The 16,570-nt window shown below is 40.6% G+C and overlaps 1 protein-coding gene across 2 annotated transcripts in view; it reads right to left on the minus strand.

Moving 5' to 3' along the window:
• Positions 1–5,250: 5,250 nt before the first annotated feature.
• Positions 5,251–16,570, minus strand: part of arhgef10la (Rho guanine nucleotide exchange factor (GEF) 10-like a) — a 154,517-nt gene continuing 143,197 nt past the window's right edge. For both annotated transcript variants that reach the window (XM_059328377.1, XM_059328376.1), the window contains 2 exons: positions 14,680–14,802; positions 5,251–11,802 (listed from right to left, as the gene is read on the minus strand). In XM_059328377.1, coding sequence (XP_059184360.1) covers positions 11,258–11,802; positions 14,680–14,802 — 668 coding nt within the window. In that variant the 3' untranslated portion in view covers positions 5,251–11,257. The remainder of the gene's footprint in view (positions 11,803–14,679; positions 14,803–16,570) is intronic.

Consider the following 16,570-nt stretch of genomic DNA (forward strand, 5'->3'; position numbering starts at 1 on the left):
AAGAGTACAGGCTCCGAGACGTTATATAAATGTGTTTTGAGGAAATTGCCTATAAAACCCCTCAGCTGCACTTTACCTATTATGATTTTACACACTGAAAAAAAAAAAAAAAGATTATGCCATAGCCCTGTTATGGAGCACTACATTTATATTTCAGTACCTTGATACAAATAGATGGACGAAGGGATAAATATTGTGGGAGACGATAACTATTCAATACAGGCATGGTGTCATGCCATTAAGCCGACTCCTCTCCTGGGGGACAAGTTGAATAATGTACAGTGATCAAATTTTCATTAATCCTTTGCATGATTAAAAGGCAGTAAATAAAACATATCTGTGAGCAGCAGTGAGAGCATTGTAAAAGACAGGTCTACAAAAAGCAAAGTGAGACTGAGAGCTGAGGGAGTTTTGTCCTCAGATCTAGAAGTTAGGTGAAGTGGAAAACAATATCCTCTATTGAAATATAGATTTTTTTTAGTTCAGTTTTTCAGTTCAAGTGATGCTGACTTTGCCAGGGGAGACAGCTAAATCTGACACCAAGATGTGACCCAGGGCTGTGCACTGGATGTTGACAGGCATCAGCTCCCAGCGCTGATGGAGGGTGATAATAAGACCTGAGGCAGCCCTGTGTGGGCCTTATCCTGCATTCTCCGTATGCAAATCATTAGCTACCGCTTCCTTTGTTGAGCAAGGTTTGTACAGTGCGCTCTTCCTCCTTTATCATTCGTGCTGCCAAGCCTGCGGAAATGAAAAGCAATGCAAATATGCCTGGCTTTTAGGAGTCGGCAGATAAAGCAGGGAGACCTTCAAACTGCAACGCTTCATCCGCTTCAGTTTAGCCTTGACCGAGGCATGCAAATTATACCTGAGACGTCGGGAGAGTGACGCCGCGAGCTGCACAGGCGCAAAGCTGGGGCTCGAGATAGGCAAATCTCTCCTGAAGCAGGGTTAATTGGCAGAAAATATCTATAGAAAGGTTTAGAAAAAGGGTTTTTTTAATGCTGAAGTCCCACCAGAAAAAACACACATTTATGCCCTACACTGTTCGAGTCTTGACAAGGAAATGCTTGCGAAGCATTTGGGGCCTCTCGTTCTGTCTCATTTTGCTTCCAGGCTGAGGATGTGTTCTAGTGCTGACCCAGGTACAAGGAGCGATCCAGTGCTGCTTTATCAGATCAGTATTACATTCTCAAGTCTCACTGGAGTTTTATGGACCCTTTCAGGAGCCTCCTGTAGTGGTGTGATCCTCATTGTGTTGGTTTGTGTATTGAGTGCTCCCAGGATAACGTCAATGAGCCAAAAACTTTGGGTAAATGAGAGCTTGCAGCGAAACTGAAAAGAGTACAAGTAAACAAAGCCTAGATTATACATATCCACAGAGGATGAGGAGGCATATTAATGGCAGCCAATGCATCTTTTTTTCTGACGCCCATTTTTTTGTTTCATGCACACTGAAACTGAAGACATCACAACATTTAATACAAAAACATCTGCGCTTGTTTGTATTTATATAACATTGTTTCATATGCAAGTTGGTTTACATGAAGCTACAGTGTGTTTACAGCCTCAGCTGGTTGTGATCTCTTCACTCATGTGCTGATTATCTTAATGTTGCTAAACACACCTGAACCTCCTTCGGGCTCATTTAGCTCATCATGTACTGTTTCTTTTAGCATCGACCTTTCCTGCTGATTTTCCTGAGGCGACTGCTGAGGTTGATTCCAGCAAATGTCCAGCACGCTCCGCTCGCCCTGTGTCCCTTTATCTGACATTGTGAGTAGCGAAGGGGGGCCTTTATGTGTCCTGACTGCTCCATGTGGAGTTGGGAGAGGAGGGAGGCTATTAATGTAACTTTTCGGTCAAAGGGCAACAGCACACATTGACCCTGATGATTGGTCATGAGGAAACAGCACACCGCTTCATTTCCTGCTATGATGGATTGTGGATTTGTATTCTATGTGGGCACACTTATTGAAAAAGAGGGGGGAAAAGAAACAGAGAGAGGGAGAGAGATAAGCAGAGAGAGTAAAGGCGGGAGGGGGACGGAGGAGGTGGATGTAGGGGTTCCCCAGTGTGTTTTTCACCTGCAGTTTGAGCTCGCTTGTAACAATCCCGCTCGTCTCCCTAAAGTGTGCTGCGCCAGCAACGACATAAGCCGCTGGCACTCCGGTTAAGACACATAAAGGATGTGACAAAATCAAGTCTCAGTGGTGATCATTTAACTAAGAAGTTTTACTCAAATACTGCACTCATAGAAACTGGAGCTCGCCTCCAATTGACAAGAAATGTCAATTTAAGCTACTTTTTTCCTTAATTACGGATAAAATGCTGAGACGATTGTTATGCAACTTAGTGTTGGAGTGTAGCATGGGCCGAGGAAGAATGCCTAACATTTTGGAGCACCACAGGGCCAATATTATTTTTTTTTCTTAAATTGTTGTACAAATTAAGAGAAGGGAATTTGTGCTGCATTCACATTGTGTCTGAGTTATAGGAAAAAATAGTTACCGATTTGTTTCCTTCGATCTTCATTGGTACATAAAATATGTATCTCATCACTCCTTTTTACTTCTTCACTTTACTTTTTTTATTTAACACATTTTACCTTTTATTTTCTGTGTATCTGAGATTGTCTTGTGATTGTTCCTGCTGTCTCTTATTGTTTTTCTTTTAATGTTAGAATTGTTTTTAGCCTCATGGCATCATTCTCGTCGTGATTAACTGCTCTCAGTTGAAGCACTTTGTAAACTGCTGTTTTTAAAAGGTGCTATGTAAATAAAGTTATTATTATAATAATAATTATTATTATTATAAAAGTGGAACCATAATATTCATCACTTTATATAATGATAAGTGATATAAAGTATGCTCTCTGTGGGAAAACGCACTCAAATCTACACATTAAATATTATAAGAACAGCAATTTTCCAGCGCAGTAAACCACTACAGTTTTAATAATCACTCATGCTGGTTTTGGATGTTCCGACTATAAACTATAGATAATGGACGTAGTCACCGTGACGTCACCCGTTGGTTTGTGGCCCGTTTGAGGCCTCGAGCGTTACACTCGTCGCCATCTTGTTTCTGGTACGGGGAGCAGACCATATTTGGACTGTGGAGGAGTGAGAGGGATCTGATCACTGACTACAGCCTCTCTACACCTCAACCTGACTGAGAGAAGCTGCTGCTAATTCATGTTAGCATTAACTGGAGCATTAACTGGGATGTTAGTTTTGGCTAACAAAAAACAAAAACATGTATGTTACTGACCTCAGAAAAATGAACTCCTTGGAGTGTCTGTTAGTCCAACCAAACACTGAACAAGACATTTTTAATGAACAAAATGTTCAAATAAACTGTCATTAAGTGAAAAAAAAGCGTGAAAGGATCAAAGTTATGAGATCAAACCAGTAAACATCCTGTTTTCTAGATATAGAACTTTAATGACACGTTGCCGTGGATACGCATTGTTCTGCTTCTCTTCTAATGACGGCTCGTCTTGTTAGTGACCTGTCGATCAAAGGTGGTCACGCCCCAAATCATATCATTCTTTATCTTCTATTTTCTTCTAAATGGGGCCATTTAAGGTAATAAATCAAGTGAGAAGTTTTCTCATATTGTACTGTAATGAATGGACCCAAATGCTACTGCAGCCGTCAGTGCAGCAGTCAGCGCCCCCTGCTGGAATATTCAGTAGAATGCAGCTTAAGGCACTTCCTGGTTTACCTCCCTGCTCAGACCAGGAGGTTGCCGCCTGATTCTCGTGTCAGACTATGTCATCACAGGAGATGGAGGAAGCTCCCAGCTGGGACAAGTCGCAGATCAGCCAACACAGAATGCTCAGTGTTGGTGATTCAAGGTTGCCGCATCTGCAAAGTTCATGAACTCACTGAAGGTGGAAGAACGACTTCTAAACTTGGGAACTAGGACCATCTGAGGAGCGAATTTACCAATTATTTTTTCACTCAATTTGGTTCTATGAGGCAAATGCAACATAGTCCAAGCTCAGTTACTGTGGCAACTTATTCTGGGAAATTGTTTATGACTAACTGTTTATGACTTGCTTCATGGAACTCAATAGACAACCCAATGAGTCAGACTAACCAGAAATAAACCTCCCTCATCCGGTGAGCTAGCTCTATAGAGCAGGCCCCTGGCTGTCCACTCAGTTTGTTTGCTTGTTTGTTTGTCAGAAAGATTACGGAAAAACTACTGGCACAAATCTCCACGTTCCCTCCGTTATGCTATTATTTGCAGCTGCTACCCGAGAGCCCAAAGACACACAAGACACTCAGCGGCGACGTTTAGATGGCGAGTTTAATTTGTTTGTGTGATTGATTACCACATTATTTAGTCACGATGACGGTCACCTGTGGCTGTCTGTGTCTGTGAGGACTTCTATGTTGCTGACGTCCACCAACAAATTTAAAGCCTGAAGAGCCTTCAATCATTTTTTTTTGCATTTTTCTGCTTGTTCATTCACCTGTTTTTATGAGAGTTTTAAATGAGCCTGTGCAAGTCTACTGGTGGTTTTGAGGATTTGCAATGTAATGAGTCATGTATTATTTTAATTTCAGTATTATTTTAATTTTTACTTTCACTACAGTCAAAGCTTTTTTTTTTGTACATATCTACGTTAAAATAAAGTGTTTTCTGGTTTGTACAACGTAGTCTACAAGCATGCACCTTTAAAAGCTAATTTAAAGTTCAATAGAAGCTGATAGAATGGAAAACTGGATGATTGGCCTTGGCAGAGGTCTGTGTTCTTCAAGTGCACTTCTAGTTCTGTTACTTCTTTTGTAGCTTAACAAGAAGAAGATATCATTATTTCTTCTGTCAACTTATTAAACTGATGTTCGCCTTGAGAAATGCTCTTGCGAAAGAGAAACATTAAGGAAATTGGACTATGTGATCCGTAATGTGATGTGTACAGGGCAGCGTATTGGAGAAACAAAATTAACATTAACATGAACAGTCCTTTTTCTTTTTTAAACTCTTACTCAATGAAACAAGGTTTGTGTTGTTATTCAAGCACTGGCTTCCAGCAGATGTAGAAGTAAGCTTATTGTAATTTGAATAACCAAACAGCAAAAAAAGTGAAAAAGATAATCCAAATGACACATCAAAGACAGGATTTGCTGCTGCAGAGTCATGGAGAAGTGTCACATAATTAGCATAATAACACTGCAGTTGTACAGTATATCTCGAAAACATCATCGACATCATTCATAAAAAAAAAGATCAAACTCAAGTTTAATTATGTTTTTAATTTAGCATATGCTTGTTAACAATGTTTAGACATGACATTAAAGTATTGTACCAAAGAGAAATGAGTCCTCCACATGCCTGTGACAGCATTAAATGTAATACTTTTGCTTAAAAGATCACTCCAGTTTATGACTTGTTTTTTGTGACCTTACTTTTGTAGGTTTGGCCATCATTTCAATCAGCTATTGTAATATTGTACTCACCAAAGTAGTCGGTTAGTTGTCACTGCAACAAAGTCCGACAGGTCAAGAAACAAGCAGTCGGATGATCACACAGGTGGAAAAACACGGCAACAGTTGTACAACATGTGGTTCAATTAAAGGTCAATGCACCCAGCATGTCAGTCATAACGCTTCATTGCACAGGAAAACCACATTATGGTCGGTCAGAGTGGAGCTTGGAAGATGGTCTGTAAACTTGACAGATGTTTACAACAGACAACTTAGAAAAAAACACCATTTTACTCTTCGTTTTATCATAAATAATGGCCAAATCTAAAAAATAAGACCCAGTTTGTAATAAACAGGATGTCTCCTTCAAACAGACCATTCTCACTACCCTGATGTCAAATAGGGCAGCTGGTCAGTGGCCTTTAACATGATGCTCTATCGGGTTGTAGTTATGCTAGGAGTAAAGGACAAAGTCAAGTGATGTGGTATAAAGAGTGACAAAGTCCACCATGTAGCAAGGATTTGATCAGGAGACCTGTGTTTGTGTCCAGTGTCAAACCAAAGTAAATTATGAGTTATTTTAAAGGCATATTATGCAGAAACATTATTCAAATTTGGCGTCAGCGACAGAGAAAGCAAAGCCCAAAATGACTAAGGAATGAGCTTTTTTTACTTGCTGTTTTGCCTTGCTATATTTGCATTTTTTTGGCACTGTGGCCGCTATTTTTGTAGCTTTATGCCCAAAGGGTGACACCCAGAAATGTCCCGAACACAGCGAAATTAAAAGATAAAGAAAATACAGGCAGAGTGCAGAGTCTCTGTAGATATTGACACCGCCAAACACACTGAGTAGAGACAGATTGTTTTGTATAAGGCTATATAAGACTGTTTTATTAAAAACCTGTAGAGTCTACCTTTAACTTTTTTTTTTTACATACAGTACAAATACACCTATTTTAACCAAAATCAAACCAAAGATGATCTTTCCCTGAACCTAATCAAGTAGTTTTGTTGCCTAAACCTTTCCAAGTAGCTTGCAAAAGCATGTAACAAGCAGAAAGTGACGTGCAAAACTGATATTAGAGGGGTACATAGAGCGTCACAGTTTGAAGCGTACGGCCACTGACCAAGCTGCCGTATTTGACTTGGTTAGAGTGAGAACATGTGCCTTTGACATCACAGGAAAATAAATTGCATAAACTGTGTGGTCTACAGTCATCTAAAACATCAACACTGTTACAGAGTCCTCTTTACACAGGGAAATACAGGTTTAATTAGTACAGTAACAGTTTTAATTAGTAGTACAGTACGTTCATTCATAAGTATTAATATTCAGTGCATGGATAATACCTGTACACATGTAGTGTAAGCAAATGAAATGTCCATCAAAGGGCACGATACTTTTGAGACTGAATCTTAGCGAATAAGCTTGTGATGACGAATCTATTTCATGTGGCTACATGAGCAGAAACACACTCCTCCTCTGGTTCAGGTCGACCAGGTAACCTCTACAGTGGGCATTAGGGCTCCAGCAGCATTAAATGGCACATGAATTAAGAGTATACATTCTTGACTTGACATTGAGATTTACATTTAGATGACAGCATCCAAGGACTTTTAACTTCGTCATATTTTTTTGAATGATTCCGGCTGACAGCAGGATGCTTAAATGCTTTTGAACTTCGGTTGTGCGGAGGAGAAGAAAAGAGGAAAATAAACCCAACGTGCCTCAGGGAAATACAAAACATGAACTTTACGCCTCATCTGTGATGAAAGGATAAGATGATATTCCATGTGTAGAGGAAGGGCTAAGTAGAGATGGAGGTGGAGGGAAATGATAAACCATAACCTTCACCATCACTTGGTTTATTGAAAATCCACAAATCTATGTTCATACTTGGATAGCACAGCCTTCACTGACTCGTATACTGTGGAAATTATTTACTGGAAAGGATATACTTCTAGGTTTTGTCTGCAAGATAGACGCCAATGTCAATAGTCCATGTTTGCCAGTCTGCCAATGCTCCCATAAGTTTTAAAGGAGAATTTCTTTATTTTTCAACCCTATTTTCCCATGTTTTTGTGTCTCTGTGACTCATGGGAATAACAATTTTGAAACTGGTTCAGTATTGAGAGTGTTCGGCTTCAGCCAGCTGCTGTAAATGACAAAAAAAGGGTTACAATGTAATCACATGGGGATGCTGCACACACTCAAGTCCACAAGTCCAGTAAAAGTGGACAAAAACAACAACAAAGTGTTTTGCCACTGACAGACTCAGAGTTTTGTTGCAACTGTTTGACAACAATATGTAAAGATGCAGAAGTGTTGTTCTGAAATCTCATGACAGCTAACTTTTGGCCCAAAGACAGCAGTGAGAGAGTTGTAGAGAGGAGTTCTGCATGTAAAAGACTTTCAGTAAAAACAATGCTTTGGCTTTCTTTGCATTTCCGAAATTTGCCAAAAAAATGTCCAGCAACACTTTTTGTAGCTTTCATAGCCTACTTGTATTGGATACTGACAGATTGAATTTGTGGCTAGTTGTCCTATAAGTGGATGCTAACAGACTGCACCTTGCAGACCATTGCTGCCAGCCAAGGATGAGAAGAAATTCTACACCAAAGCACTTTTTCCGAAAGAAAAATGCTGTTCCAAGTGGCCATCTGCAGACAGAGCAGAGGTAGGCTCATACTATTAGTTCAACTTATGCCGAGGTCACACTATACAACATTAGTACTGCATTTTGGAGCTAAGCGACAAAAGCTAACAAGACTTTTGCTCCTGTGAGCGACAATTACCGGTGTGAACTTTTGAGAGGTGACGGGCTGAAACATTGCCGATATCCAGCATGAGTTAGTCTCCAGATTTGAGTCAGTCTCCAGATTTGAGTCTGTCATGTTACTGCAGCCAACGAGAGTGCAATAAACTGGTTGAGACAAGGAATATCAAGCACTGCAATGGTGTGTGTTTGAGTTAAAAGAGGCTGTGCAGTGTGTGTGTGTGCTTCAGAGGGAAAAAAGGGAGAAAGAGAAGTTGGAAGTTGGACTACTGGACACAATGTTTCGAAAAGTACTTGTTATTTATTCTGAAGGCCACTTCTTTGTTTGTTCTTGTTTTCAGTTATTTTTTAGACACTTCGGCTTTACAGTCTTCCAAGAAGTGGAAGACCTGCAGAAAAGGGCTTCGAACCGGAGGACAGACTGTTTAAAGTTCAAACCTGTCCGAATCAAGGGTGGGCCCTAGGGCTGGGCGATGAATCGATAAAAAAAAGATATATTTTTAAATGTAATATGGAATTAGACCATAGCGCATATATCGATATAGTTCAAATTTGAGCTGTGATCCTTGATCCAAGCAAGCTGCTTTATATATAAATGCTGCCCTTATTAGGGTTTATCATATTTAGTTATTTTGCAATGTTCGTTATTCTTTTCTCATAAAAAATATAATTATTTCAGAAAAAGATTGGCCTATTTTAATTCATAGGGTATTTAATTAATTTTAATTTAAGAGATCTTATTTAAGATCATTTTTTATTTAAATGTGCACTTTATGGAGCTTTGATTTTTTTTAAAAAAAAAGGTACTCCTGTTTTTATACAGTATTTATGTTGACTTTAATAAACGGTTTCAATAAAACTACTTGTGACATGTCGTATTTGGCTTTGACTGAACATTTGCTCTAAAAATATCAGGATATATATCGTATATCAATATTCAGCCTAAATATATCGGGATATGACTTTTGCTCCATATCGCCTAGCTCTAGTAGACCCACCTCCCTGCAGGATTTACCCGCTCATCACCATAAATACACATCGTCGATTCCTCCTGACCCCTGCAGCCTGTCATCATGCATTGTGAAAACCACAACGACTTTGAGACTCCTGATTACAGGGCAGCAGGTTGTGTAGTGTGAACAGTGCAGCGATCTGACGACTCTGAAAGTCCTGCATCAGTACACACAGAGCACAGCATTATAACTTCCTCCCATAACGTTATCAGACTTATGACAATCTGAGCCTGTCAGCGGCAAAAACAAGCACTTTTAGTGGACATACCTTGACCCTGTCCATGTGATTACATCGTAGCTCGTTTTACAGCTGCTGCAGCTCTCTCCCTCGATACTGAAGCAATTTAAAAAAGAAATGTTATTCCCACGAGTCATAAAAACATGGGGAAATAAGGTCCAGGTTGAAAAATACCAAAATTCCACTTAAATTGAGAAGTTATGAAGCAAACACTTCATAAATATTCCACACAGTACGACTGAGTTATTCTCATACCTTTCGTATATTATCAAAAGTGGTTATAAAGGTTTTATAATCCTCTCAGGTTAAAGACAGAGCGTGTAATCTTTTAACTGATATGATCTTTAACAACACTGGAGATGTAAGGTTTCCAACAAACTGGCATGACAGGTTGTTTACGTGCATCCCGATCATACAATATTAATATTTGCATGAAACTCCAAATATTTACCAAAAATTAGCAAGAAAACAAGAGTTGATGGGACGAGATGTCCTGGCTAATATCAGAGATAATATACTACATCAGTTAATTGTAACACAGACTTGTGCTATGTATTGCGAAACACCATTTTTAATCAAAATCATATAGTATATTATTGAAAATGAATGTGCAGTTGCTGGTGTCTCTCTTAAGTAGGTTCCCTCTGTTGACACGTAGCTGATAGCAGTTCGGGTGGCTGCAGCCCTTTTGTTTCATCATTCGTTTATAGAGTTTTGCTTTTGATGTGTAGCTGGTGGTTTCCAGCTAATGTGAGCTGTGTAACAACCCTGTGCGCACATTTGTTTCATCTAGCTGATGGATGACTGTGAATAATGAAACAGATATCTGGCATTTAGAGTACTTGGGCAAAGATAGTACTCTAAAATGTTGCACCAAGGAGTTTCTTTTTTCCTCACAATGAACCTGGTATTATTACAGGATTTCTTCAGTGCAAATATAAGCTCTGTAATGTTGAGCAATAACAACTTTTGTTTTCCAAATCAGTTGTTTTTACAACAGCTTTGCAGCCACTCTGTGCTACCATGACCCTGCTCAATAAAGGCTCGGTAAGCTTCTAGGAGCAAGTCATTTTCTGTAAGCAAATATCATTCGCTGCAAGAAAAACAGGAAAAAGTAAATCTATTTCTTAAGAGAGCACAGATTCAATTTTGAGACACAATAGAAGGTATCGTACATTCACATTGTATGGGATGAGAGAAAGGCTGGCAAAGCTAATAAAGTGATGCTAATGTGCTTTGTGATGCGGTGGAAGTCCCCAGCTTTCAGCTCCAAACAGATGGGATCTCTCCCACAGGATCAGATAAAATATGTCCATCTTTAACTCTGCAGAGCATGGCAGATTCAACAAAGAATGCCTCTCAAAGGCATGCTGTCCATGGGTGCTCGCACAGAAGTCCTCCGCATAAAAGAAATGTGGCAGAGCGCACGCCGCAATGATGAGGTTAAATTGAGGCATATCAGTCTTAACTAAGCCAGGAAGAGGAACCAGATAAAAACAATCACATGGAACTAATGTGTGGCGGCCTCTGCCACTGCTGGGAAGATGATGACGCACGATGCTCAACATTCAAAGCGTCCTATGAGCTGACAGTACCTCTGGTAAACAGCATGTCTTAGCTTCTTTTATTCCACCAGCTAAATCAAAACATGTCAACCTCCATAACGCTGGCGACGCCTTCACATCATACATGTTTATTCAAATCCCTTGAATTTATGGAGCGGTTGATTGAAGGCTAAGCAGGGTAGACATCTATAAATACCCATCACCTTGCCATCTATTTTCCATATCACACTGTCAGTGGGAGCTGCCATACCATAAGATTATTCTCTAAACCCTCCCAGCTTGTCCTAGTACCTGCTGCTGCTCCTTCCTTCAGCCTACGGAAGCCTTTGCCTCCAGAGATAACGGCTGCAGAGATCACCCTGTCCCTGCGTCCTCCGTCCCTCTCACAAGGACGTCCCCGAACCCACATTTCTGGGTCATCGCTGAGCTCGTAGATAGATCCATCTTCCACGCTGTGCTCCAGAGACTCCAGGGAGGAGTCTGATGCCTCGTCGCCCGTCGCCGTTAATGGGCGTCCAGGCAGTCCTGACGTGGAGCGCAGCTTGTACTGCAGCACCACACCGCGTCCCTTCCCTCTCCCCTCTCCCTGGTAGGAATGCTGCAGGGATTCCTGAGAGGAGGTGTCGCTGCGGTCCTCGCCTCCGAAGGCAGAGTCCGGGCCGTCCCCGACAGAGTCCCTCTTCAGCAGCTCAGGGGACAGAGAGCTGGTGGTGGCTACCAGGAAGTCCACAGGCCCACAGTGGGCATTTAGTGAGACCATTCCCTTTCCTGGAGACAGAATATTTAAATGTCATCTAGAGGGAGAATGAATACTGGGGATGTCACAATAGCAATACAGTGGAAACCCTCACAGTGATCAGCTGGTCTTGTGGATCAAAAAGCTTGGGACAGAAAAGCAAAATACTGTTGTAGTAATAAAGTGGCCCAGAGAGGAGCTCCAGGGGCCGCCATCTGCATGTTCTGCCCCGCTGCAGGGACACAGATCCAGGCTTTTGGTGAGGAAAGAAGCAGCGAGCCAATTAATAGCGCAGCTGTCCATTTCATGACTAAATATTCGTGTTAAACATATCCAAAAGTCAAAAGATAATCTGAATGAGAAATAAATATAAAATGTGGTAATAATAATCAGGCGCTTACAGTGATCAATGTGATCCCTTTCCACTGTACCTGTCTGATATCTGAATCAAAAGACTCATAGTGCCTTAGTTAGATCTGTAACTCTTGTTTCATTCATCCTGACCAGCAGAAACCCAAAGAACCATAACTCCATCTGTATCTCTCATTTGGCAGTTTGTCAGTTTCTCTCCTCTCCTTTAACTTCTGTGTGTCGCCCGGAGCACGGCTTTGCACTCACACACCAAGTGAAAGGAGAGAACGGAAAAGTGACGACTCTGCAGTTCGCTTACTTGTTGCTCCAACTGCCGATTAAACTGCTCTGTTTCAAGACAATGTTACTGGGGATTTCCACCGGACGCATTACAGCAGCAGCACGTCTCCACAGCGTTTTTGCTGCGTCTGTCAATTCACACCGGGCGCGTTACAGCAGCAGCACGTCAGCTTAGCGAGCCGGCCGTATACACGCAAGATAACGAGATCACGCGATAATCCTGACCATACGGGAGACCGCAAGATCCCGTGATAAACTTTAAACTCTATTTATACAGTCTATGGATAAACTGTGTGTATAAAGTAAACAACAACAACAAAAACCAACTTACTTTGCTTCTCTGAGGTGAAAGATATGTTGATCTGACCATCTATCCTTATAAAAACAATATGTTATGTCATAAATGATTGTATGATGTTCCACTTCAATAATCTGTCTCTTGTCGTCCGTGTTGTCGATCCTCTGAGACCCTTTGATTGATTGATTGCTGATCTGGTGCCCCGGTCATAACATAATGTTGATGTGAAGTAGTTTTAGGCTGCATGAACTGCGTATTGTGTTTTATTTTGAAAGGGGCGGAAGAGTTTTACGCTGATTCTGAGTCGGACTTCCTGTCTGGTGCGATCTGCTCTGTTGAGATTCACGCGATTTGGCAGCGTCTCGCGGAGAAATAGAAGTCCTACCTAATGCTCGCGTAGAGACGCTGACGCGACGCTGCAGTAACGTTACGCTACGCGCCCGGTGGAAATGCTCTCATTGATTAGAGTGTTACCTATTTGCAACGTCATACGCGACGCTGACGTTACGCTGCAGTAACACGCCCGGTGGAAATCTTTAGGCTTAATCAACGTGCACGCTGGCTGAAATTCAGCCATAGTTTCCTGTTGAGATTACAGGGAAATTTACGGTAGGCCTAAGAGCTCACAGTGCTGCAACTTAAGAAAACACATGCAAATACACAAAACACAAGCAAATTGAGAAAATGTCTTCATCAATTTGATAACACAAGTGCAGCATTAAGAATATGCGCTGCAAAGACGAAAACACAACAGAAGTGTTTCCAGAGGACACTTGAAAGTGATGCACACATGATGATGATGATGTGATGCACACGCATGTGATATTATCAAGTTATTTCCAGATTTCCAGATTTCATGTTATAATCTTACAACGTGAAATGATCACGTTATTTCATGATAATGACATTTTAGTGTTACAACGTGATATATAGCGTTAGCCTGCTAGCCCGTATCAATCACATTGCAGCTAAACAAATCAAATAAATGAATGATAGGCTACATGTTTTAGTTGGTCTCTCTCAACGGCACCGAGTTGGTCTTGGTCTTGCTAGCCCGCTAACGCTAACATGCTATCAATCCCTGGGTAAGGTTAGCACGATATGATCAGCCGTTAACGTTAGCATTCTGTTGATCGGACGCCAACGTTGGCACGATATGATCGTTATAAAAATGATTATCTTGAAATAACGTGATAATATCACAAGCGTGTCCAGACGTGTGCATCACTTTTAAGTGTCCTCTGGAAACACTTCTGTTGTGTTGTGGTCTTTGCAGGGTGTTTTCTAAATGCTGCGCTTGTGTTGTGAAATTGGTGAAGATGTTTTCTCAATTTGCTTGTGATTTGTGTATTTGCACGTGTTCTAAATTGTATCACTGTGAGCTCTCAGAGCCACCATAGAAATTTAACCAGTTCTCACTTCATTCTGGAGCGCACAAAGTGTTCATCATCTGCCAGACTTTTAGTTGGAAAGCTCTGTGTGCTGTGGCATGGAGGGACACTAGGAATCAGAATTTAGGCACCGAAATATCCATTCTCATTGGCAGTTGTAAACTGTATATATGTATTTGAATTCTGCTGCAGTTACAGTAACAATGGCAGGTGAAATCTGTGTCGTGTTTATGTACAGTAGTACTCAATAATCTACCTTGGAATAAGATGGCCGTGAAGCAAGGTTTGTGCAAGTGGGAAACTAATGGCCTCATTCACTTGGCATAATTAACAAAACGCTGCTCGGCAGTTTTTAAATTACCCTGCAACAATATATATATACAGTGTGATTTGTGTTGCCTGCCTGGTTGCGTTTGCACTGATTCCTGGAGCCACAAGAAAAATGTGAAGTGTGACCCCAATAATGGGCAGAGCAGAGTAATTTTCTATCATGAAAAATTATTTTCTTTTCTTTTTGACCTCTCGAGAGGCTGTTCAATCACAGTCAGCCGCCCCTGTCTAATCCATACCTGTTATTTTGGGGATGCCCTCCAATTTGGGAACAGGAAGGGTGATAATTAAGCCTTGGGCCGTGCCCACCCAGAGCAGCCCCTGGCAAATTAGCAGACTCGTGACTCGCACGCTCTTTTGACCTGCAACACAGAAAACATCGACAGAACATTGATTTGAGTTTTCTCCACCACCTGCTGTTATAAAAGAACAGATAACACAGAATCACAACAGATTATAGAATAGAAGATGCTCCCTGCTGTGTGGACTAAATGATACAACTTTTACTGACTGGGTGGTCTATCTCGTAGAAAGTGAATTATGAACTCCCACTGCTTGTATTATTACCAGAAGTTCTGCCAAAATGCTGTATTTTGGAAGCTGTTTAGTCCCTTCGTGATGAAAAAGTAAAAAAGATTGTTGGTTATCAGTGTTAGCTCTGGGTAAGGTTTAAGCTCTGTGATCAATCTGTATTTGACAAGCTTAACACATGCACAGCACAGCCACCTAGGGCTCTGGGTTACATAAGATTATGAGAAATTGGATTTGTCTACTTGCTGCTGACCCAGTTGAAAGAAAAACTCTCATAGACGCACAAGTAGAAAACAAGACTCTGAAGTCAGTGTTGAATGTTCGTCTCTATTGGAGATCTCAGTGGTTCTGAAACATCAAGCTTCAAAGTTTTTTCGCCTCTTACTGTAATAGCAAAACTGATGTGCAGGGAAGTTATTTTTTTATTGGTAAAAAAGACATCTTCAAGCTACTTTTAGTGTGGATCACACACACACACACACACACACACACACACACACACACACACACTGCTTATACTTCCATCTTTGTGAGGACCTTTCAATGCATTCCCTAGCCCCTTACCCTTACATTAACCATCATAACTAAATTGCCTAACCCTAACCCTTACCCTAACCTTAATCTAAACCTAATTGTAACTTTAACCATAAATCAAAGTCTTAACCCTTAAACAGGCCTTTTAAGAAGTGAGGACTGGGCCAAAATGTCCTCACATCTCAACGATGTCCTTACGTTGTTGGATAAAAATGTTGTTCTGGTCCTCACTATGTAGGAATAACAAGAATGCACAGGCACACACACACACACACACACACACACACACACACACACACACACACACACACACACACACACACACACACACACACACACCAACAGGTGTTTTCAATCATTTCAGTTGATTAGATCAGACCTCTGTGGCCGTGTGTAGTCAGTACATGTCTGATATCTCTCTGACCTTTTTGTTATTTCTGTTGGAACTGAGACCAACGTAGACCTTCATGACTTTTACAAACATTTAGTGTCTTTAGCAAACACACAACTTCAACCTGACAACAGGTCTAATCATCCAGAACATTTGATAACTGTTGATGGTGACATTCTGTCAGTAGTTTAGACAACAATAAGAACAATTGTGTGTTTTTTTTCTGCTAAGACATAAAAGAGCAGTATTCTAAACATTTCCATGTCATTTGGTTTTAATTTTGATACATTTTTGTCATGGTCCTTTTAATTTGTAAGAACTTAAACATTCTGGTAAATATTAGTTTAATTTGATTTAGGTAATCAGAACATAATACTTTGTAAAATGTCTAAATTCAAAGAAGTATTTATTTTGTTAGATTAATTAATGTATTCGTTGTATATATTCGGCAAATATTTGAGTTATGGGTGGAGTTTTGTAATTATATTAGGATGCAGAGGTGGTGAGAGGGAGTTTCTCTGTCTGGTGGAAGTGATTTGGAGCATCATGGTGAATGTTTTTCAACATGTGTTAAGTTGAAACGGACATTGTGGATTTTTTTTATCACTGAAATAAATGACGAGCAAATCAACAGATCTGTGAGTAAAGCTATGATTAATTTCATATTGTGGACC

This window comes from Centropristis striata, chromosome 3 (assembly GCF_030273125.1).
Source record: "Centropristis striata isolate RG_2023a ecotype Rhode Island chromosome 3, C.striata_1.0, whole genome shotgun sequence".
Taxonomy (NCBI): domain Eukaryota; kingdom Metazoa; phylum Chordata; class Actinopteri; order Perciformes; family Serranidae; genus Centropristis; species Centropristis striata.